At 38.1% G+C, this 24,127-nt stretch overlaps 2 protein-coding genes across 2 annotated transcripts; one reads left to right on the top strand and one right to left on the bottom strand.

Moving 5' to 3' along the window:
- The first annotated feature begins 4,463 nt into the window (after positions 1-4,463).
- Positions 4,464-15,645, top strand: mthfsd (methenyltetrahydrofolate synthetase domain containing). The gene is made up of 8 exons (XM_079466208.1): positions 4,464-4,574; positions 4,657-4,760; positions 5,201-5,314; positions 7,608-7,721; positions 8,021-8,111; positions 10,908-11,020; positions 11,150-11,275; positions 14,932-15,645. The coding sequence occupies exons 1-8, from the start codon at positions 4,547-4,549 to the stop codon at positions 15,475-15,477; spliced, it is 1,236 nt and encodes a 411-aa protein (XP_079322334.1). The 5' UTR covers positions 4,464-4,546; the 3' UTR covers positions 15,478-15,645.
- Positions 15,634-20,058, bottom strand: foxf1 (forkhead box F1). Its single transcript, XM_079466209.1, has 2 exons — positions 18,834-20,058; positions 15,634-17,762 (listed from the first exon to the last, which is right to left on the bottom strand). The coding sequence occupies exons 1-2, from the start codon at positions 19,813-19,815 to the stop codon at positions 17,599-17,601; spliced, it is 1,146 nt and encodes a 381-aa protein (XP_079322335.1). The 5' UTR covers positions 19,816-20,058; the 3' UTR covers positions 15,634-17,598.
- Positions 20,059-24,127: the final 4,069 nt, after the last annotated feature.

Raw genomic sequence — 24,127 nt, 5'->3', positions numbered from 1 at the left:
CATGCACAGAAATCATCTTACAAAAGGGTTCGCGTGTGATTCATGAAAACATCTTATTTAAGAATAGAAAATACAAATAAGTAGAAAATAAATATATATATATATATTACATAATCCTAAAGTTTTTAGCATTTTTGTAATTTAGATTTTTTTATTCCTGTAAAAAATATGTCAAGATCAGAACAAAACCTTTTCGAGTTATTATTTATTAGGCTTTTCCTCAAGTGGAATTGATTTGACCGACGGCACTCTGCACTGAATGAAATACAGTAAAAGAGTGTGTCCAATATCACTGGTGGTAAAAAGTGAGTGGGTCCTTCTCCACCCGCATACAATGGTCCCGACGCCATGCAATAAACGCTTTGAACTGGCACTTTTAAAACTTGAAATGCATGATAACGGATGTTTGTAAAATGCTCCGTCATCAGTTTACAATCCATTTTATTTAGTATCTTCTCTAGTACAGAATATTAACATCAAAACAGATTTGACATTTGAAATTCTGTATTATTTCCGAATACTTTGGGTATTTTGCCAGGCATGTTTGTTAAAACTACTTACATTTTCTAATTAAACTGAGACCTAGTCCTGGCTTAATCTGGTCCCTATGTCCGGGAATTCCTGTACTGTCAACAGTTACAAATCACAACTCGCCATCCAACCCTGTCCCTTCCACTAAGCATTTCTTAAAATATTCGTCAAAACAAGCTGATTATGTAGATGAACTTAAAATGGGCCAGTTTCTGTACCTGAGCTAGCTGCTTCATCCTCTGCCTTTGCCTCCATCCAGCAAGCCAAGAATGTGAGTTTGGGTTTTGTACAGCAGTAGACACAGAAGTGCAAGATGAAGAGATGCTCAAAGAATGGAGACGGAGCAGCATTGGACACAGTGTGATGGGGAAGGAGAGACAGAGACCGCTCTGCTCTGTAAACAGTATTGTAAAGCAGCAGGCAAATCAGTACAGACCAGCAATTCATCTAGAGATACAATCCAACACACTGATTTACTGGCTCAGAACAATAATGCAATATCAAACTTCCTCTCAACGCGGTTGCCTCAACAATAAATCATCATATATTCTATCGGCATTATGAACTGAAATTATACTGCGACTATGCAAAATTCTTCTTTATACTGGTTAATAATGAGCAATGGTTAACATTATGAGCACACGTCAGTAACTCATAATGTAGTAACAGTTTATAATGTAAGTAAAACAAACAATACAATATAAATGTAACATTTGAGAACAAAATGTAATTGTTACATTAATTGCATTTTATTTACAAATGTATAATTGTTTTGTGTGTCATTTTAAAATGTAACATTGGAGTTCATGTGTTTGAACACTATGTGGTTTTGAATAGTCCTCTGTGATTGTTGCTTTCTGTCACACTGTACGAACACAATCCCAGCTAAAAGCCAGGGGTCCGTTTCAATAAGCAGGTTCAACCAACGACCAGTTCAAATGTGAACTCTGAGTATATTGCCAAACTGTACGTTTTTGCTTTCAGCGGCTGATTTGAGTTAGATCTGAAAATATCGTGTTTAAATGTACCCATAAACGAACAAATAAATTAGTGAATGAATGAATGAATAACTGGATTAAACAACAGAGATAATAAGAAGATTATAATGTTCTATAAAAGCACATTTTGTCAATGAGATGATCTCTATTTGATCAAAAAGTGTGCCTTGAATGATCGTTAATGAATGAATTAGGGACACCAATTGTATTTTAAAAAGGGGGAGGAGATCGAAAGAAGCTCCCGACCAGGTTCACAGAGTATACTCTGGACTCCGAGTATCCACCTTTTTCGTGATGTGTGCAAAATACCCATTATGCCTTGCACATGCGCGCAGGGCTGATGCTTAAGACTTCCGGTTTGCCACTTGATCCCATTAGTTTTAGGTATTGCCACGTTAGCTTGAAAGCTTTTAGACGGACGTTTTAATACTTTTATGTAATTCAAAACAGCATAATGTCAACGAGCAGTGTCTTAATGATTTCACAGGGCCGCAGGGTCATGAGTTTTGAACCTAGACCGTAAAAACAACTTTGTTTCTCACCATAAGTAGTTGGACAGTGACATCTACTGGGATGATGACATTAAACTCCAGCCAGCAGGCACATTTGATATATATCTTCTTACGTATGTTGACGGCCAAGGCCCAATCTCCTCCGTGATACGAGAGCCTCAAATCCCGGCTCTTGTCCCGCCTACCTCACTACAATTACATACAAAATACTTTAAATAGTGTGTATTTCCTGTGTCATCCAATGTGAATATGTTTATTCGAATACAGCACAATTGGAATATTAAACTCAATTATTAATAAATGATTGTAATGTCACTAAGCCCTGGATGTATGCTTCAATAGTGATGTACTATGCTATAACAATAATGTAAATAACAGCTGAGCTGAGACCTCACAACAGAAGTGAGTGGAATGTCACAGTCCCGACACAGATGCCAATCAAACATTATCAAATAATCATTTAAATCAAAAATTGATTTTGGATGTTATCAGCATGTTTTGTAATTACATAAAAATCAATAAAGTAATAATATTTAAAAAAAATGAAATATATTTATATAAAATATCAAATGCCAAATGTCAATTTTTCGCAAAAAAGGCAAAATGCAAAAAGACTTAACCCTTCATTTCCACAGAAATAACTGTTGTTTTGCTTTATTTACCGCAGAGCTCATGTTTAACCATGTCTCCCGTCTCAGACTGGCGTCCCCAGTTCATCTATAAAGTCTGGAAAGCTGTTCTTCAGCTCCAAGGTGTGACCATCAGCCTATCATCAGGATACCACCCCCAGTCGAACGGAGAGGAAGATCCCACAACCTTGCGTTGTTAACGCAATGCTCTTACCACAGATCTTCAGGAAAGCCATGCAAGAAGCTGAGTCCCAGGTTCATTGGCCCGTTCCCCATCATCTAGCAGATCATCCCGGGCAAGTACAAGCTCCAACTGCCACCTCACTACCGGATTCATCCCACATACCATGAATAATATAATTTAAGTGATGAAATAGGTTAAGACTTGTGATTATCCATTTATACTTTATTCAAACTAGAAAGTTGAATCGCACCAAAATCCATTAAACCCACCTGATTAAAATGATCTTGTGAATAATCTCTTTCAAAGGCCCTTGTATATCTCTTACAGTTGCAAAATAAAGACATTTAAGCAATGTTGTTTTTATACAGTTTATGTATCTATCTATATATATATATATATTGCGTATGTGTGTATATATATATATATATATATATATATATTTGTCACAGCTGTCGTACGTACACAGCGGTTAATTACAGTACATACACCACCTCCAGAAACAATGGCACATTGGAATGTTTGAAACCAGTACACCGTCTCTCAGCATTTTCAAGCTTTGTTTAAATGAGTAAATGTTAAATTGAGTAAATAATTATGGCAGCTTTTACACTACAGGACAACAGACCTATATCACATGATAATGCAAACTTGCCAGATATAGTCTACTAGACATACTAATCATACATCAACAATCAGTATAGGTGCAATAATGCGTTTTACTGCCACAGTTGATGCGAATCATGGGAAACACAGAACAAAGCCTCGGTGAGGCTTACAAGATTGATCTTCTTTATAGGAGGATGTTACTGGAAACGTGTATAAGATGGGAAAACTGACTTACATTACATTTACATTACATTTTCGACAACATGCCTCTATTCAAAGTGACAAAATGTGAAAACATGTATAGTCTACTATACATGATTCTTCGCTAAATGAATAACTGTAAATCTAACACTTTCTAGAGCAGCAATAATAACTGTTCCGAAATAATGACAGTTTCAGAAACAAGCTCAGAAAATTGGACAGGTGGTTGGCGCCATCATATGGGCAGACGTAGTATATACCCCATTCAGACCTCGATCAGAACAATTACAACAGAAAAGAATCTGTATGAGGTATTATATAGACACAGTAAAACAAAAACCGCTCTGACTTTTTTCAAAAAATACATTTATAAAAAAGAACACACTTTAAAATGTGTTTTTACTCAATCTGAGAGCTCGGTTGTGAATTGTGTGAGGTTTGTAAACCTTTTTTATCTCACAAAACATCGATAAGTCTCTTTCAGAATGGTTTCTAATTGCCCAGACGTCTGCGTGCGTGCGTGCGTGCGTGCGAGAGAGAGAGAGAGAGAGAGAGAGAGAGAGAGAGAGAGAGAGAGAGAGAGAGAGAGAGAGAGAGAGAGAGACAGAGAGAGAGAGAGAGAGAGACAGAGAGAGAGAGAGAGACAGAGAGAGAGAGACAGAGAGAGAGAGACAGAGAGAGAGAGAGAGAGAGAGAGAGAGACAGAGAGAGAGACAGAGAGAGAGAGAGAGAGAGAGAGAGAGAGAGAGAGAGAGAGAGAGAGAGAGAGAGAGAGAGAGATGCGGTTTGTCTCTGTAGGGACACCGTACGTCGTTGCTTCAGCGCAAACACGAGAAACCTACAGAAAGTTTAATGTGTCTGCGATTGGCTCAGCGTTGAACGATAATGCAGCCAGTAATACAGATTAACCAAGGTCCATCGCAAAGAAATATATTGTGTTCTTTATTATATTTTATTTAGTTTGTCTTCAAATGCTGTTTTCTTTTACCTCACAGGAGACAAAAAAGGGGACATTCGCAATAAAGTGTGGGATTACATTGAGAACGAAAATCTGGCAAATTTCCCTCGACCTGTACACAACAGAATTCCCAACTTTAAGGTACTCGGAAAGGTTGTCTCCATTTATACTACAGTGAATCGTTTTAAATGTATATTTTTTAATAGGTTACAACAAGAATAACTCAAGAGGACAAGTTACAATTAGATTTTTTTTCCCACTAAATAAATGGTCACTTTTTAGTCCTACGTGGCCGACCTAAAAGCTCCGGTCTCTTCTTACAATTCAGATATTTCTCTTTGCCTATAAATTGTATTTCTGTTCATTTGATCATTTCTGTAGAGATCTGTTGTATAACAAAAGTGTTTTGGACCGTATGTTTAGGATGCGACTCAAGCTTGTAACAGACTCACTGATCTGCACGAGTTCAGGTCCAGCAGAGTGGTCAAAGTGAACCCGGACAGACCTCAGGAGCAGTCACGCTTCATTACTTTATGTGTAAGTGCAGTTAAGATCTAATCCAATGTCAACCTTCTCTGCAGGGGGCTCTGGAGGCCTGTAGTGGGGTGTCACACTTGGAGGCCTTTACCAAATCCACTGTGGTCAAGGTGGATCCCGATAAACCACTAGAAGGGGTTCGATTAGCTGCTCTGCAGGTATATTGTTTGGATGGGTAAATAAACGTAGAGCGCAAGGTTAATTTAACGTAGCCTAGACAGCCTTCACACTATTGTGCTGTTTCATATAGTTCTCTATAAAGCATTTCCCGTTGACTTCAAATATAAGTAAGATATTATCCACGGATATCTAAGCATTAATTGAGCCCATTTATAACATTATTAACTCGTCAATTAACCTAGGCCATGTCCCAGGTCCCTTTAAGATGGCCGTCATTAAGCCTCTAATCAAGAAACCAAACTTAGATCCAAATGAACTAGGAAACTATAGACCGATTTCAAATCTCCCATACCTGTCTAAAATTCTAGAAAAAGTAGTGTGCACTCAGTTGTGCTCTTTCCTACAAAATAACGACATGCACGAAAAATTTCAGTCAGGCTTTAGATCGCATCATAGCACTGAAACTGCGCTCATTAAAATTACAAACGACCTGCTTATAGCATCAGATAAAGGTCACATCTCACTCCTGGTCCTGCTTGACCTTAGTGCTGCGTTCGATACCGTAGACCATAACATACTTCAAGATCGCTTACACAATTATACCGGTATTGAGGGACAGGCACTACAATGGTTTAGATCTTACTTGTCAGACAGACATCAATTTGTCCATCTAAATGGGGAATCATCCTATTTAACGCAAGTAAATTATGGATTACCTCAGGGATCGGTTCTGGGACCCGTGCTGTTCTCCATATACATGCTTCCCCTTGGAAACATTATTAAAAAACATGGAATTAGCTTCCATTGCTATGCAGATGATACTCAGCTATATATCTCATCAAGACCAGATGATTCCTCCCAGCTACCCAAATTGGCAGAGTGCATTGAAGATATAAAACATTGGATGACCTATAATTTCCTTCTTTTAAATTCTAATAAAACAGAAATATTACTTATCGGACCAAAGACACGCAAACCAAATATTTCTGATTATAAACTGCAAGTTGAAGGATGTACTGTTACTCCAACAAATACAGTAAAAGATCTAGGCGTTATATTAGACAGCAACCTTGCATTTCGAAATCACATCTCAAATGTCACAAAAACAGCCTTTTTCCACCTAAGAAATGTTGCCAAGTTACGAAATATTCTGTGTGTTGCTGACGCAGAGAAGCTTATTCATGCATTTATGACCTCAAGACTTGACTACTGTAATGCTCTACTTAGTGGTTGTCCTGCATCATCAATAAACAAACTACAGTTAGTTCAGAAAATACCATCACATAACCCCAATGTTATCAACCCTTCACTGGCTACCCATTAAGTATCGTATTGACTTTAAAGTTCTTTTAATCACTTATAAAGCCTTAAAGGGTTTAGCCCCTACCTACCTAACAGAGCTTCTATCATACTACAACCCATCACGCTCTCTAAGATCTCAAAACGCAGGACTTTTGATAATACCTAGAATAACTAAATCCACCAAAGGGGGTCGAGCTTTCTCATACGTAGCACCTAAACTCTGGAATAGCCTCCCTGATATTATTCGAGGATCAGACACACTCGCCCAATTTAAATCTAGATTAAAGACGCATCTTTTCAGCCAAGCATTCACTTAATGCAAATATGCTAAATAAACCACCAGGAGATGCTGACATTAGATATTATTTACTAGAATAGTTGGATTTACTATATAAAACACCATGTAGTGTGTTTTACCCTTTGTTGGGTTTTTCGTTTTTCCCCTGTAAAGCTGCTTTGGAACAATGCAAATTGTGAAAGGCGCTATATAAATAAAATTGAATTGAATTGAATTGAATTAACGCATTTTAATGCACGACGTGGAGGCCAAGAACCACCAGACGCGACGATAAGTGGGTTTGCCTCCGTGAAGTGCATTATATTTGTTTAATGCAAGTTTAGACATGGATTATCCTGCTTATACCATGGTCATTTGCCAAGTTAAAGTTGTTATTAATGTTGATCAGACAGGTGAAAATTACCATTTTGATATAATATGTGAAATGTTATTTGTGTCAGTAAATTTCAGATGTTGCTCAAACTGACTGGAACGACCCCTGCAATAAGCGCTTTAAATGCACGCCTTCCAGCCAATCGGAATCGAGTATTCAAACAGAGCATGTTATAATCATTAGAGATGATTCATTATAAGATTTATGCTTTTGTTCAAAGTGACAGTGCTATACGTTTTACCAGTACGTGTGTTCACAGGGGATCGACGGCATGATCTTTGCGCTTCAAATGCAATGCTCTATCAGTTGAGCTACTGAATCACAATTAATTCATATCCCATTTTATATTCAAATACAGGCAAGAAAAACATTGCTGGTTCCAACACCTCGTCTGAAAATGGGATTGTTTAACAAGATTGTTCCTCCAAAAGGTGCAACCAAACAAGTGTTGCATGTTTGTTCGACTTCACGGGTAACTTCATTACACATGCATGCTTTCACTGAGGTTGGATGATCTATATTAGGGATATCCAACCCTGCTCCTGAAGGGCTCTCATCCTGCAGACTGTAGCTCCAACCCTGCTTCAGCACACTTGTCTGTAATAAACCGCCCTGAACAGCTCGGTTAGCTGCTTCGGCTGTGTTTGATTGGGGTTGGAGCCGCAGTCTGCAGGATGGTAGGGCCTATAGCCCTCTAGGAACAGGATTGGAGATCCCTGATGTTTAGTTTATCTGTTGATGTTTTAATCAAAATATTCTCTGTGATTTAAGGGCATTAAAGAGTTCAGTGTCCCTGTTGGTTTGGAGGACAGTGTTCAGGTGAATCTTGTCGTGGTTGGATCAGTTGCTGTATCTGAAAAAGGTCAATCTAACTATATCTGTCCTATGTCCCAGATGTTCCTAGGTTATGGGAATAATAACACTTTTTTAAAGACATATTTTATTAACGTGTCAGACAGTAAAAAAGACAATGGTATGGTGCAAAACAAGTAATTATTGTAGTGATAGTGACACATGTGCAAGAGTTATTTACAGTATTTACAACTATATTTACAAAAAACTAAACAGGAAGGAGGAGGAGAGGAAGGGACGCAAGCAAGTTTTTTGAAATCTCCTGCCAGGGTCAAGATTTTTAGAAACTGAGATTTGGTGTGTGACGTTGGAATGCGTGCTGCTATCTCCCTCGTTTGACATCAGATTCCAGGCTTCTGATTGGCCCCCACAGCTTTATGGTTAGGGTTTTATCGCCACCTGTTGGTTTGGCATGCTTTTGACAACGTTTTCGTGTAGATGCGGATCTTTTTTTAAACGAGAAAGGAAAAACTCAGTTTATGAAAATACCCGTGTGGACTAGACCGAAGTCAGTGGTTCCCAAATCTGTTCCTGGTAGTGTTTTATTTCTTCAGTGTCAAACTTCGTAAAGACCTGCGTCACTGGAAAATGATGAAAGAGCAGAGGCAGGTTTGGTTTTAAATAATTTGATGCAATATTTCACTTTATTCAGTGTTTTCTGTTCCAAACAACAGGTGATTCCGTGTGTGTTTGAGCATTCAGAATTTGCCAACTCGTTTAACCAATTTAGTAAAATAATTTGCTTTGAAGTGAGTGAAAACAGAGATAGGACCCTTTGGAATTGATTTTTAGAACCGTAATTTATTACAGGCCATTGTTGCTGTAATGTCCTTTCACAATTTTCATGTCTGTAGAATTTGTTAACTCAACTGCAACTCTAAATTATCTGTAATACTACGTCAGTGGTTCTCAAACTTTTTTGGTCATTCCCCACTTTAGATAAGGGGGAATTTTCAAGCCCCACCTGCCCCCATCGCCCCAACACAATGTTAATAAAATGCGCAACAAGCTTAACATGTTCCAATTTATTGAACTAAAAAGTAGTATCAGAGTAACAAGTTGTATCTAAAATACAAATATACATCAAATAACAGAAAGTTCTAAAATAAAGAAAATAAAAGTGAAGCTGTGTCATAATAACTTTCATGAAATAAAGAAATAGAGAAAATAAAAGTGCAGCTGTGCACTACTAATTTCAAAAATAGAAAAGATATAAAAGTGCCATTTTGAAATCTGTAAAAAAACATTTAAATATGGCTGTGAAAGTTTGTTCCGTTACAATTAATATGCCGATGTCACGTTATTTTGGTACTTCGGCTTCAGGTTATATTTTTCTCGGGGTCTCATATCTAATGTTCTTTTAATATAGACTCCATGTAGACTAGTAATGATTACCCCTTAATGTTTCCATGGCGACGCGTCATATTTGTCACGTGACACACCGCAGCCACACCTTATGACAGATCGCCTTAATTTCCTTTTTTATTTCAAAATGTTCACAAACTTGCTTACGACGTCATCAACTATCTGATATTCCGATTCTCAAAAATGTGTAAGTGAGTGTGTTTGGTCATTTATAAATAATCTTGATCTAGACGTGAGACGGGTGCCACCATGTTTCTTTACGACGCAGTTCAGAGAGTTTTGTCTGTCATCAGTTTCTCATGCAAGAAAGTGGCCGGTGAACTCCGAGAACTTTAACTCTTGTAAACTTTATAGTTACTTCCACTATGTCTGTCTGATGTGAATAACACACGTCATCAAATTATATTTGAATAGATTGTTATTGCTGCTTCCACAGACATGAGTGTGTATCTTACAAACTCCAAATGTATTGTTTTACTTGTGCTTATGTGTATTTAAATGGCTGAAACCTAAAATAAACATTATTAGGTTGAAAACACTGTATAGTTGTGATATATGACAGCGCTGAGCTCGTCCGTCTCTGGCTCAGCGCAAACCAACGCGCGAAAGCACAATTTGAATCTGGCAGTCACTGAACATTCTAAATCTCATATCTGGGACCGTATTCTCAGGGGCACGGAAATAATATCCCATATATGGGACCAAACCGGATACCGCTCAAAAGGTTAATTTCTGTAGCGAGGTAGACGGGACGAGAGCCGGGATTCGAGGCCGGTGCGTGAATGATAACGAGCGTCAGCAGTACGTGCACCATACTATTGGGTTTCGGCACCAGTGTAAGTTCCATGAAGGGAAGGAAGGAAGGAAGGAGGCGGGAACCGGTGAACATTTAACATCTTTAATCAAATCAAATAGGTCTTAAACAAGGATGTAAAAGACAAAACACAAACACAACTTCGAGGCCCGGTCCTCTCTCACTGACGGTCCGGTCGCTCGTCCACTTATGCTTCACAATCTCCTCCGTGATACCAGACCGGTGCGCGTACAATCATTCACGCACCGGCCTCGAATCCCGTCTCTCGCCCCGCCTACCTCACTACAATTTCATTTGTAACCATGAATACAAACTTCCGGAAGATTTGATCTCACGTTTCCATATAAGGCATAAAAAGGAACATTTCCTCCCGTTTGGCGCGCCCCACCTGTCACGTCTCTAGTCCCCCACAGTTTGAGAAACGCTGTACTACGTGTTTAAAGATTCTATTCCTAACTTTTTGATTAAAAGTATACCGAATTATACTATTGTCTCAGTGGTCAAAAATAAAACACAAGGCAGTTAAATTAGGAGGCTTTACCCAAAAGTCACTGTATAACTCAATGTTTATATTCAGTAAGTTGCTATTAAGTGTATATCTTGATGGAAGTTTTGCAATATTGTCAGGTTACAGAATTGGAAAAGGTGAGGGTTTCGCAGACATGGAATATGCTATGATGGCATGCATGGGATCTGTATGTGACTCCACCATGATCGTCACTATGGTTCATGACTGCCAGGTTGGTAATGTATCCTTAATCTGTCATAAATCATAAAAGAGTAATAGTAGTATTGTTTAAAACAATCAAAGTTTAAACATCTAAACCAAGCAATACATTGATTGTGATGTGTTTGCCTAATTTCTTAAGGTCATGGACATTCCAGAGAAACTCATTGAAGATCATGACCTCACAGTTGATTTTATTCTAACGCCATCGAGAATCATCCAAACTGAATGTAAACGGCCCAAACCTCAGGGCATCATTTGGTCAAAGGTATATTTGTGTATTCTTTCTGTCACTATGAGAAATAGCACGTGTATTATCATGGTGTGGAATGAGGTACTACGGATACAATATTGATAACTGGTTTAAAATTTTAGGTCAGAATAAATTGTTACTCCTTTGATAGTGTTCTGGCTCAATCACATCCTTGTCTCCGCTAAGGTCCCACGGTGCGCACCTGGTTTGCAGTACTGCTGACAATTACGTCACGGGTTATCGGACACAATGGGAAAGACACTGTTAAATACAGGACAGTGGAGGAAAATAAGAATAGGCTAAGACTGAGACATGCTAAACCTTGTTTGTGAAACCGGGCAATAATATATGTTCTAGTGGCAGCCTATATCCGCTGAGGGGCTAAGTAACAGGGGTGATAATTTTTTACGCGTCTATGCTTTAAAGTCCACATTTATTGAGACGGAGAACATCCAATATTAAACAAATCGCATGAAGACATTTAAGAGCAAATACATAGTGATACGGTCAACCGAAGTGAGCATTCCCTCTTGCTCACCCCATCTTCACATGTCCATAAACCCTGATAATGAAGTCCGCTAATTACACACCTGAACCCCAGTGTACTACCATGAACCGGAAATGCATTTCCAAAGTCAAAAATATAACGTGCACTTACATACGTAAAATGCTGCTACTGTACAGCTGCTTCTGTATTGTAGACCTTAGATGTATCTAAACTGTACTGGATATCTTAAATTAGCATATCTTAAATTTTAAAGGCATTTATTGGTAAAAACAATAATGTATTCAATTATTCAATATAAACAGTGTTGGTCCTTGTTTTTCATAAACTCTGTAATTCTCTGACACGCTGCGTACGCTGATGACGAACCTTTCTTGCCTAATTGGTGCTCTGAGATTATCAAAATGTTGAGTCTTTTGCTTGACCACTCCCTTTTTGAGGATTGACCACAGGTTCTCTATATGGGATTGACATCTGGGGAGTTGCTTTTGTGCAATTATTTAGAATGCATTGCAGTACTCCAGTCTAGGTGGAACTACAGCCTGAACCAGGAGCATGCTCCAATAGGAAGGGTCTGGCTTTCTGGATGTTGTAGAGGAGGACTCTGCGTGGATAACTTAAAGCAACACCATAGAACTTTTGCTCACTCAACTGAAAACTTTATTTATAAAGCACTTTCAAGGCCATTAAAATGGACCAAAGTACTGTCCATAGATAGTAAATAACTAAAAATACATGAAAACATATTTCAAAAAAATTTTAAGACCTAATCAAACACCAAAAGCTTGATTAAAATAAATAGGCCTTCAAGTCCTTTTTAAAAATATCCAGGCTTGACGAGGATTTTAAAGATATTGGCGCCAAGTTCCAAAGTGATGGAGCCGAAACCGAAAAAGTTGGGGTTATTACCACTACTCTTATCCTCATTTAATTGTAAAATATTATTTGCTAGCCATCCCTTTACCTCAGTCAAGCACTTATAAAAAATTAGTCAAAGATGTACAACCATCACACTCCAATGGAAAGTATAGTTTCCATCCTCACGGTTCCATCATGTGGTTGATAAGCACAGTTGTCTGTTACCATTGTTGTAAATGTCGCTGTGAATAAATGTGAAATGTTTTACTAAGCTGATGAAACCAACCAATGATGTCTGGGGGAGATGGGGGGTCCGTGTGTACCGACCCGAACACAGAACTTACAGAGTGTGATTGTAGTCGCTATGAGGCTGCTCGGGTAGCAGCGGCAGTAAAATTCGTCTGGTTAAGAGTTGTTCTACCTTTGAAATCAGACATCATTTTAAGGTGGAAAAACTACAAAGTGTTGCTTTAAGTGTTATTTATTTACCTCTGTGTATATACTGATGTCTCCACCTTGAGTTTATTCCGTCTTCTGACTTCCTTTGTCATCCTGCTCATCTGTGTTTACCTGCAAGAAAGGTGGGACATCTATATTCAAAAATCGTGTGTGTCTGTCTTGTTTATCAGTGCTGTTGCTCTATTAACGTGACAGGCTTTAGGGTTAAGTCAAAAAAATATTATTTGACTATAAACTGTTCGTCAAATAATAAGGTTTAGCTGACAGAAATGTACCATTCATGTAACTCTTTCACTGTTTCACAGGTCGCTCATCTTCTGGGAAGATAACTGGTAACTTTTTGTGATCGACCAGTCTTCTGTGACAAGAAGCTCTGTGGTCACATTCAACTTTTCGTTCCATTGACTTTGATTCATACATATTCGAGTGTGGTAGACCGGAAACACAAGCTTCTGCGAAAACATGGCCTTGAAGCATTTCTCTGCATTCAAAGAGTTAACTTTAGTGGACTTTGATTTCTATCACACGACCAACAGAAGATCGTTATTGCCTGACCTGTTTAATGCTAATGCCATGAAGACTTTTTCTGAAAGATCCATCTTCTGAGAAATACACACAATCCCACAATCTCAAACCCCCTAATTCACGCTGAAGGGGGAAGCGACACGTGTGCAAAAAAGTTTCACGGACCTCATATACAACAGCAGATATGATGTAACGTTCACTGTGCACTGTAAAGTAGAATCTGTTTCATTTGGCAGAAAACTCGTTTTAATGAATGAATCTGAAGTCAGATCGCTCAGTGGTGGGGAATGTTGTTTGCCCGCTTTCTTTATAGGCTTATGTCCAGTTTACGTAACCGCTTATTAATGAGTAAAACATCAATACAATCAAACGCAACAAATACTCTATTGGGGCAAAAATTAATTTTGTTTTAATCTTGCAGTCTTTCTGTAATGAATGTCTGTTTTATATATTTACGTCATACATCATTTCGCTTACATCATAAATAATTGAAATCCTGCATGTGTTGCAGTCATATTTTACAGTGTTTATTGAAAGTCACCCAAGAGCAATGAAAGACTGAGTGCATGATCATAAACTCGGTCAATAATTCAGAGTTATTTCATAAAACATTTCGTAAACATTAGTTTTGTGTTGTTTAAAGCCGTTTTATAAACGCAGATCATATTTTTGTGTGTCGTGGCCTATTTTCTCCAGTTCTTTTTCTGCAAATAAAAACAAAAGAGGAAATGTTGTCTGATGTTCACAGAAATAAACAAAAACGATAATTTTATTCCAATAATTTTAATTTTTTTTCTGCGGCTATATATGAGTGGTTGGGGTATAAACCCACCCTTTTGCGCCTGTGCAGTACAATAAATGTCATTTATCTCTGTTTATAAGATTGCTACAATTAATATACCACTGTCCTACTTGGTGATTCTTCAAATAAAATGAACAAAGGCAGGCTATAGCCTATCAATACCAAAAATGAACAGAAAGGTAAACTTTGTAAGGGCAATGTTAGTATTTGTTATTCCTTTAACAGCAATGACATTGATTCTTTTATTAGCCTCGTATTTGTCAAATAATGCAATATGTTTTCTTCCTCTTTCTTCTTCTAAATGTATGTGATGTCATATAAACATAGGTGAAATGTAATCGGTAAACATTATAGATTGTTTTATTTTGTGCAACTAAAAAAGAGACCGGAATGAAATCCAATTTGATCAAGTTTCAGTTTGAGCGCATTGTGTTTTCCCAGAAGTCCTGGTAGCTACTGCCTTGACTAAAACCCTCATAGATCTATTTTAATAATATACTGTGTTTCGACGTTTTATTGCAGCTGGACACCGAATTGCTGACGAAAATACCTATTTTGAAGAAACTAAGATCACTGGAGCAGAAAGCTGGAAAAGATGTGACGTTAAAACCACCGCCTGCTGGAGAATATGAGAATGACAACTTGCACGAGGCCTGTCAAAGTCAAATCCAGCAGGAGCTAAAATGGGAACCTAATTGTGATCCTAAAAGCCAGCAGCAGCAGCAGCAGCAGCAGCAGGGACATTTGACTGCTGAAGATGACAAACATGCTAGATTTAAGGATAAGTTTCATATATGTCCCAGCAGCACTATATACATTGGCGACATTCCCGCACGGTTGCGTGTGAGTGAGCTGAAGAACCTGCTGAAAGAACAGGAAGCCGTTCCTTTGAGAATCAACTGGCAGGGGGCGCAGCACAGAGCCTTCCTGCATTACGCGGACAGCGCCAGAGCCGAACAGGCTCTCCAAGCTCTAACAAACCTCACTGTTCACGGCAACACCCTACGAGCTGAATATGTCAAGAGTCTGAAGACCAACGGGACAAGAAAAGGAGGGATTTCAGATTAAAGCCTTCCAGAGTGTATACAATCATTTATAATCTAATATTGTTATATTATCTTTCTTGATAACCTTTATACACAATAATAGATGTATTATAGCAGTTAAAACATTTGTTGTAAAATGACAGTTAAGACCTGACGAAAATAAAGTTTTACAAGTGTGTGTTCTGAATGTATTTATTGTCTGAACAAACTTTTTGTGAGCAAATGATTTACATGTGATTGGTCATGTCTTCTACAAGCCCCGAGTGTCTGTTTTGGTGCTCCATGTGGCGATGTCCTCAGACTTACAGAAACCATCAAATATACATTTAATTGTAAAAGTCTGAAAAAAAAGTTTAAGTTAAAAGGTAGGGGCTTGATTTCACAAGTGGTAAATGTCAGTAACAGTTGGCTATATATAGCCTACACAATTATTGTTTACATGTCTTAAATTAAAATGATTTTGTTTTCTGTCGTTCTTAATTTAATCGTCGTATTTTTGTAATCATTTCTTTAACAAGTAGTAGTCTTTTGCCACACTTACATACAGCCGTGAACTAATGGAGGTAGATCGTTTTTCAAGAGTATCCTATTTTAATACTGTCGTGTGTCTTTAAATATAATCATATACAATTCAGTAATTATATGTGTATGTCAGTTTATGCTGGCATTGTATCGTTAACCCTTTTCAATGTTTGGTTATTATTTGTCATTTAAAACAACTGGTCCTGGATTTTTTACGTATACTGTTCTGTTCAATTTGTCATTTTTTCTTAACGATTTTAATCATCATTATTCCAAAGGTTTAAGTAAGCTTTCGTTTTTATTAAAGTTTTATAAGTATGTCAACTATAAGCTATGAGAGCCTGTTCACAATATGGTAAGTGCTGTACTGAAATAATTATTTTTACCTACATTATAAATTAATCTCACAGCATATTTCTAAGGTATTGTACAAATAAGCACAATACCTTAGAAATAGTAGGCCTGTTTGTCTGTCAATAAATGACAAGACGATCTAAATGTTCTAGTTGTTCAGGAGTAGTAGGGTTATGTCTGCAGTCGCTCTTTGGTTTTCTCTGATCCACCAAATCAGCGTTTGTCCTCTGAATCAGTCTCAGACCTTTGGCCGCATAGACACCAGATGGCCAAAAAGCCTATTTATTCAATTTGATGTACATCCTCTATTATTACTCAAGTGTTTATGGGACTATTTTGTTACTTGTCATGAAATACTAATATCTCGGCCTTCATTTATAATTCTATAGGCTACATTCTGTGTTTGTTTGTGTTACGTTTATTTAAATGCAATACTTTTCTGCTGTGCTCAAATAAGCTTATGATAGAAATAAATCACGTTTTGAACATTCTTTGCAAACTCCATGCCATTACTTTTTAATTTTCATAGAAGTGTTACATAACATTTAAAGCCACCGGAACAGAAAACACTACTATAAGATATTTCCTACACCATGTACAGTTTATATACAGTGCTTGAGGAATAAGACGTGTCAATATGGGTAGGTAAAACTAAATAATCACAATCAAAATAACTAACAGTGCTTATAATATATCTTCATGTTACATTGGGCAAATATTGCCAATAAAGCGGTCAATATTGCGGCTATAAGTGTAGCCTAAATTTTACGTTTGACAGAATAAATAAGTTGCGCTTTCGAGTCTAAAAGTGCCTTCATTCACCGTCTTAAAGCGAAGTGAAATGTTTCATTGACAAACGTTCGTCCTTAAGATACCAGCTCCTCTTGAAGGACAATGTAACCCTTTTTTAGCCTTTTTACTCATCTTTGCATCTCAGAGAGTGGTGGTCATCCGGCAGCAGAGTCAGTACCGAGCTGTTGGGCTTTTAAAGGCTGTAGCTTTCCCTCTGAAAGTTCATTTGTAAGTCGCTTTGGAAAAAACGCGTCTGCAAAATGATTAAATGTAAATGAAGTACCGAGCCGGCTCCTTCGTGACGAGTTTGTCATGTTTAAAGCGTTTCTTCCTTTGTCAGCTTCTGAATAGTCGTGACGGTCATTCTTAATCCGTGTCCCTTTCCACAGGAGCCCACTAAAAGAGCACTCCGTGGTTTGAGTTTCTCGTTGTTCGCGCCTGCTTGTTACAACGAGCTTTGCATGTTGCAAGGCTGTCACATCACACAGGGTTTGATATCCTGATAGGAGACCTGCTGGTGATGGTAGTACGAGCTGCTCCCTGGTGAATGCATCGATGAGGCGCTCATGGCGTTAAAAGAGAAAACAAACTCCTTTCTGTCACACATGCTGGGAGACTGGGAATGATAGCGGGGAATACCTGCCGAGACAAAGTAATAAGACGTTATAATATATTCACTTGAATATAACTGGTAGGTTATTAGTTCATTAGTTTAATTTCATTTCATAGTTACCAGGACATGCATCATTATTCGTGATAAAATACGTAAGACGTTAATAACTAAACACACACACACACACACACACACACACAGTGTTTCAGAGATACGCTCGTTATGCATTAATTTCATTTCTTAATATCTTCTTATCGTAAATATAGAAATAAAATACGCATGCTTTCTTGGTCATTTCTGCGACGGGTGTGGGAGAAAACAATGTCAATGTCTTTTAAAATGCATAGAATTTATTAAATGTAAGATCAAATAACACTAGACAATTTGAATAGTAATTTTAACAAACCAGTAGATTAGTAGTTACATATCAATGCTATAAGCTATTTCTATTTACATGTAGTGTATTAACTAATGCTAATAAAATGATATCATCGAAAATAACATTTAAATACGGCTTATTTCTGAAATCGCCTGTAAATAGTTTAAGCGTCTTGTTATGATGCAGGAGCTTCGTAAATGTCTTTTTAAATAGCTTGGAATGATTGCAATAAGTTGAGCGCGATAATGTCTTATCTTATTAATGTCTTAATGGAGTGAGCTAAAAGATTGGGAAGTTTAAAGATCTGGGTGGGATCGTATTTAATTGACGGCTGGACTGCTTGCACGCAAATCCCCACGGACACATACACTGCTGCGGGGCTCGTGGCGAGATTTTTTTGCTATTGCCCAGTGGTTACAGCGGGCAGGCATAGAACTTCTGCGTGTGCATGTGTAGAAAGTTGCAATTTGCATTTCATAGATGCCACTTTTTACTTGCAATGGTGCATTTGAAAGAAAACGTAAATTTACCAATTCTTCTATAGTATTTATCTAAATGCGCAGTAACGTCAATATTAGAAAGGTTTGCGCAACATGTATTAATAGAAAAATCATCCTCAAAAAGGCGCAAATTCTTCCCGTGGCATGCTAAAATCATGGGAATGAAACGCGCAAATAAAAGAGTGTGTTTTCATATACATATCGTCTTGACATCTTACCTTGAAGGTCGGTGGTGCCATGGCCGTTGTGATGCAGGTAAGACTGTTCCAGGGAGTGTGTGGGTAAACTGGGCTGCAACGGGTTGGCACCGGGGTTGCACGGAGAGAGCGGCTGCTGTTTGATATAAGAGGCCCCGTTGTTGAGAGAGGCGGAGGGCGCCGGAGGCCAGGCCGAGGCCGTGCTCGAGTACACGGGATGGGGCTCCATAACTCCCCCGCCTGCGAGAAGCGGCGAAGCAGAGCTGTCGTGGTGGGGGTACTCGCTCCCCGAGGATCCTGTGCAACTCCCCATGTAGGAATGTCCACTGTTCGTTGACAGATGTGACATGGAGTGTCCTGCCAAGCCCATTCCTTCCATATTGCTGGCCAAATGTCCATTCATCATCCCAATCCCACTCTCCAAAGATAAACTGTTTGGAGGACAAGACAGGCCCCCGCCGCCCCCCTGAAAGTTGTACGACTCGGGTATGTGATTAAATGCCAGTCCGTTCATCATGCTGTACATGGAGGGTTTGAGAGCCTGACATTTGCGCCTGAAGCCTCGCGGCCTCCTACGGAAAGATCCCTCCTCAAACATGAACTCACTGGCCGGGTCGATGGTCCAGTAGTGACCCTTTCCGGGTCTTCCCAGACCCTTGGGTAGTTTTATAAAGCACTCGTTCAGAGACAAGTTGTGGCGTACGGAGTTCTTCCAACCTTGATACGAGCCTCGGAAAAACGGGAAGCGGCTTTGGAGAAATTGGTATATTTCACTCAGAGTAAGCCGCTTGGTAGGAGAGCTCTGAATTGCCATTACAATGAGCGCAATGTAGGAGTACGGCGGCTTCTCGGGACGCCGAATTCCAGCGTTCGTCTTTTTGGTCTTGGTGCTGGTGGAGGACGAAGAGGTTTCCATCACAGGCGTCTGTCCGTGCGGTTTTTCCGACATAGGGCTGCTGTGGGCAGGGGTCTGCACGGAGGGCTGTTGCACTTCAGCCGTCATTCTTCACACACGCAAGACAAAATCCACAATCGTTTTTACGTGGCTCTCATAAGTTACACACAGATGATGAATTTGTGTCCCAATGAAGTCCTTCTGTTTATGCGCTGCCCCTGCAATATTACTACCAACCTTATAACTGAACTCTGACGGGAAAAAATGAGCTTCTATCTGCTTCAGATCCAGTCTTCCTGTTCTTCCTTTAGGAGTTGAGCTTTTACTTATCTGTTTCCATCAGCTACTCTCAGACTCTTGAGCATGGGCAAGTCAGAGACGCACAGGGGCCGCCCAGTGTCCCTCCCACTTTCAGCTCTGTCGGGGTGGGCTTTGCAACATCTGCACACACTCACGCAAAGCTAGAGCACTTCTTAAATAAAGAGCACCTTTATAGTCTTAATATTTGTTAATTAAATAGCAACATGTAGCATCATAGTGCATATAGGTTTATGGCTTTTTCAATTTTAAGTTCAAAAGCAGTTTGTGATAAAAAAATACATTTTCAAAAATACGTCAGTAATACCGCAGGAGGATCGCGGTGTTTTTGCTTTTATTAATGGGTTATATATGATCAATTCTTTCATGTAATATTTGCTCTTATTAATATAGGTATGTATGCATTCTTGGAAAGTTAGAGCAATGAAACATGTAAATAGACACGTTTAAAAACGTCTAAAAATGTTATAAAAATACGATTTATATATATATATATATACATACATATGAAACATTGAGATAAAAACACTTAATTAAAAAAAATCAATAAACAGATTCGAAGCATGTCTCTTTTGTCGGACAGACAGGAACATGGGCAGGATGTTTATTCTCCAGAATGTAAACATTTTCCCTGAGCTTCTTTAAATCAAAATTCAAGCAAAAAGCTTCGCTAGTGTAGCTAATTCACGAGAGCCACTCCGTTCTTATTTTTAATATCGAGAATAGTGTCGAGATTTCTGAAGTCGTGGCTTCCAGTCGGAGCGCGTCCGTGGAAATTCATTTGACGACCGAAGTCCACATTCAGCTTTATCGCTGCGTTACTTCATAAAGGCAAGTTCATTTACAGCAGACATCACACAGATCCTGACTTTCTGTTCTGTTTGAGTTTCATTTTAAACGACTGACCTGATGAGTGCCTATGTGAGCATCAAGACACGAGCCTTTGTCATATCATATGAATATTAAAGCGTGTGTAAATAGTCCACTCAAACACGTATCTTTGCGGACAAAGCAGTTTTGATGGGAGCTATCTCCCTAGTGAGATCTCTGCTTTTGCCGTGTTCCTGGACTCTTGGTCGGTTACTCACTCCCGTGGTGGCTTAATTTTTCCGGACATTCATAGCTATGATAATATAATATTGTATTCTCTATTCTCTATTGCATGTCTTTATTCTCTATTCGATACACGTGCTTTGAGTAACCACGGCATAGAAGCTGTTTCTAAAGACAGCATAGTAGGCTATAAATAATAAATAGGGTTGTTTTTGCCATTTTCGAGGCATGTACACAACTTGTACACAAGCACTCTGTAAAAAAGTAATCGAAATACATTTTTCGTTTTTTCCTTATTTTGTATTATTGACAGAGTCACAGCCTTACATATCTCGATTATCAGTTAATGCCCCGAAGCTCTGGATCCCGGCGCTGCTAAATGCAGGAATGCATATTGATAGAGGTATTGTTTTAAAGGCCTGGACATGAGCCCATACATTTATCAGCGCTATGGACCACCCAGCGTGCATGCGCACTCGCTCTGCATTTAATTATGGTTGATGAGTTCATTACCAGTGGACCTTTAGTATTAACACTCTTCTCATCCTTTTTACGCGCAAACTTTCCCTAAATAAAATGTTCATATTTTTGCACAATATCCATAAACAATGCAGTGGATATTGAATCAAAATGTTTTTCTCGATTTGTGACGTAAATAGCTATTTTAAGGTCGCACGTAAGAAGAATTGTATTCGACGAGTCATGTATTACAATATTACAGTAAGCCACAGGTTCAACCCCTCAGAATGAGCAAATAAATAGCAACTACTTTTAGTTTTGTAGATGGAGGGACAGATATATTGCGAAGAAAATCTGAAAATAATGTTAAGGTAAATACATTTGAGTAAAATGATTTGACTCGTTTCAATTGAACTGAAGGAATGTAGAATGCCAAAGAAAAGCCACCTCCACTGTTTAGTTCACCTCGGAGTGTAAAATTGGCGATTGGTAGGATTAACTTATTACTCGATTTTGATTATTATTATCACGAGAAATAACAATGATAACAATAAGAAGAAGAATGTGTCTTTTTTCTTTGTCATTATTTCTTTTTCTTTGTCCTTTCGTATTTCAATAAAATGCTACAGATTTTTCAATTCACTGTCACTTAGAGAGAGAACAAGACACAATGTTCGATATGTGGCATTATGGAACAAGATAAGAAAAAAACGATAAATATGTCGGAATTACATTGTTAAAACCTCATATTTGACCAGAATGTAATTAATGAAATAACAATATAATGTGAAAAATGTAATATGGGCATTTATCTGCGCAATGTGATTCCGCGGTTGATCAAATTCTTTATTAAAAACGCTTATGAATCCGTCGTAGTAAAAGCTTCGTCGCACGTCCGTATAGCTAATGAAATCCCAGATCTTATTTATTTATGCTTGGAGAAAACGACGTCCATTTTCAACACAAAAATGATTCAAATGAGAATGAAGACATTCAAGTGCACGAGAAATTCTAAAACATACGAAGCATTTAGTAGCTACAGTATAACACGCGTGAAGAATACACGCAGCACATCTGAGCTGTGCGGCTGCCAGTGATATGACGACTATTTTTAACTTTTTCGCTTTGGAAACAGAGATCTAATTCTGGAGCACAGTGAACTCTGGAGGTTCACTTAAAGGCTGGACTTGAATTGTTTGAAAGGAAGCGTGACAGACGGATCCGTCAAGGGTTTGGCTGCCTGTAGGTCCATAAGTTCACTGTTGCGTGACGCCTTCATAATCACACTTACATAGAGTTGCGTTATGGAAAGTGATATTTTGATGCTCACTGTAGCCATGCAATACAGAGGAGATCATTTCTATTCAGTGCTGACAAGGTTATTGGACCGTTAACCAAATCCCCCCATTTTTTTTAATTGAGTAAAAATTGGTATATAAATACGTCTCGAGAAAAATCGTTTTTTAAATGAAACGTTTAAGTGTTGGAAATCATTAGGTTAGGATATTTGCCACGATCTTCTATTATATGTCTTTTTATCTGTCTAGCTATAATATAATGCAGCCTACCACCTCTGTCCTAATGTTACGAAAAAAGATTATGTTACAGTTTCAGTTAATATGGTTTAATCAATAATTTATTACTTAATTCGTAATTTTTAAGCACGATGCTATGGCGTTGTTGTTCACACAGTATTTCCAAATGAACAATATTAAATGTTAAAGTAGTTTAACCTTCTTTCTTTCATTTTGAGTTTCCATTTAATTAATTCGTTAAGTAACTGGTAAAAATATAAAATATTATTTATTTTTTATGTAAAAATCATTTTTTCATTTATTCAAAACATATATGTATGTTGAATGAATCAACAAGACTACGGGTTACAGCAGCTTTGTCGTTTTTTTTCGTCCGGATACTTAACGAATGAATTATTTTAGGAAATAAAAATGAAAGAAAGAAAACCCATTTAACATTTAATATTAGTTCAGAAATATTGTATGAACAACGCAGCCATAGCATATTTTAAAACGACTACAAATAACGTGCGTTGAATTCAAAGACTTGACATGTTCTTTAAATGCACAACTTCAGGTTTTACTTTAGACTCTAGTTCTTAAAGTGCAGTTGAGTGTGTTTGTTTCAGTCATTGTCATGTAATTAAAAACAGTCGGGAAGTGGTGTAGGCACCCAGTCCTCATCACTTTCTCTCTCTCTGTAGGTGGGCGCGTATATTTTTGTTGAAGTGCTGTTTATGTAAATGGGTAAGGATGGGATTACACACACACACACACAACTCTGATTGCCTTCATTGATTCGAGGCTGTGCTGTAATCAACACAATCATGCCGATGGCTTTTTAATTTGCCTGGCGAGAACTTGTCTATGGCCCTGGACGATGTTTGGCATTAGTGACAATATAACAATCATCACTGTAAACCCCTAAAAAAGTTAACAAACCCCCCTCCCCCAAAAAAGATAATGGTTAATTTTCTTCTTAAATTAACAATTCCAAAATATTGAGCAATGTAAATCATTTATTTGAGTTCATATTTCTTATGGCATCCATCTTTCCCATTGTTACAAAACAGTAC

Source organism: Barbatula barbatula, assembly GCF_947034865.1.
Source record: "Barbatula barbatula genome assembly, chromosome: 10".
Taxonomy (NCBI): Eukaryota; Metazoa; Chordata; class Actinopteri; order Cypriniformes; family Nemacheilidae; genus Barbatula; species Barbatula barbatula.
Note: the sequence above shows the minus strand (reverse complement) of the source record. Positions and strands in the feature narration are given on the sequence as shown.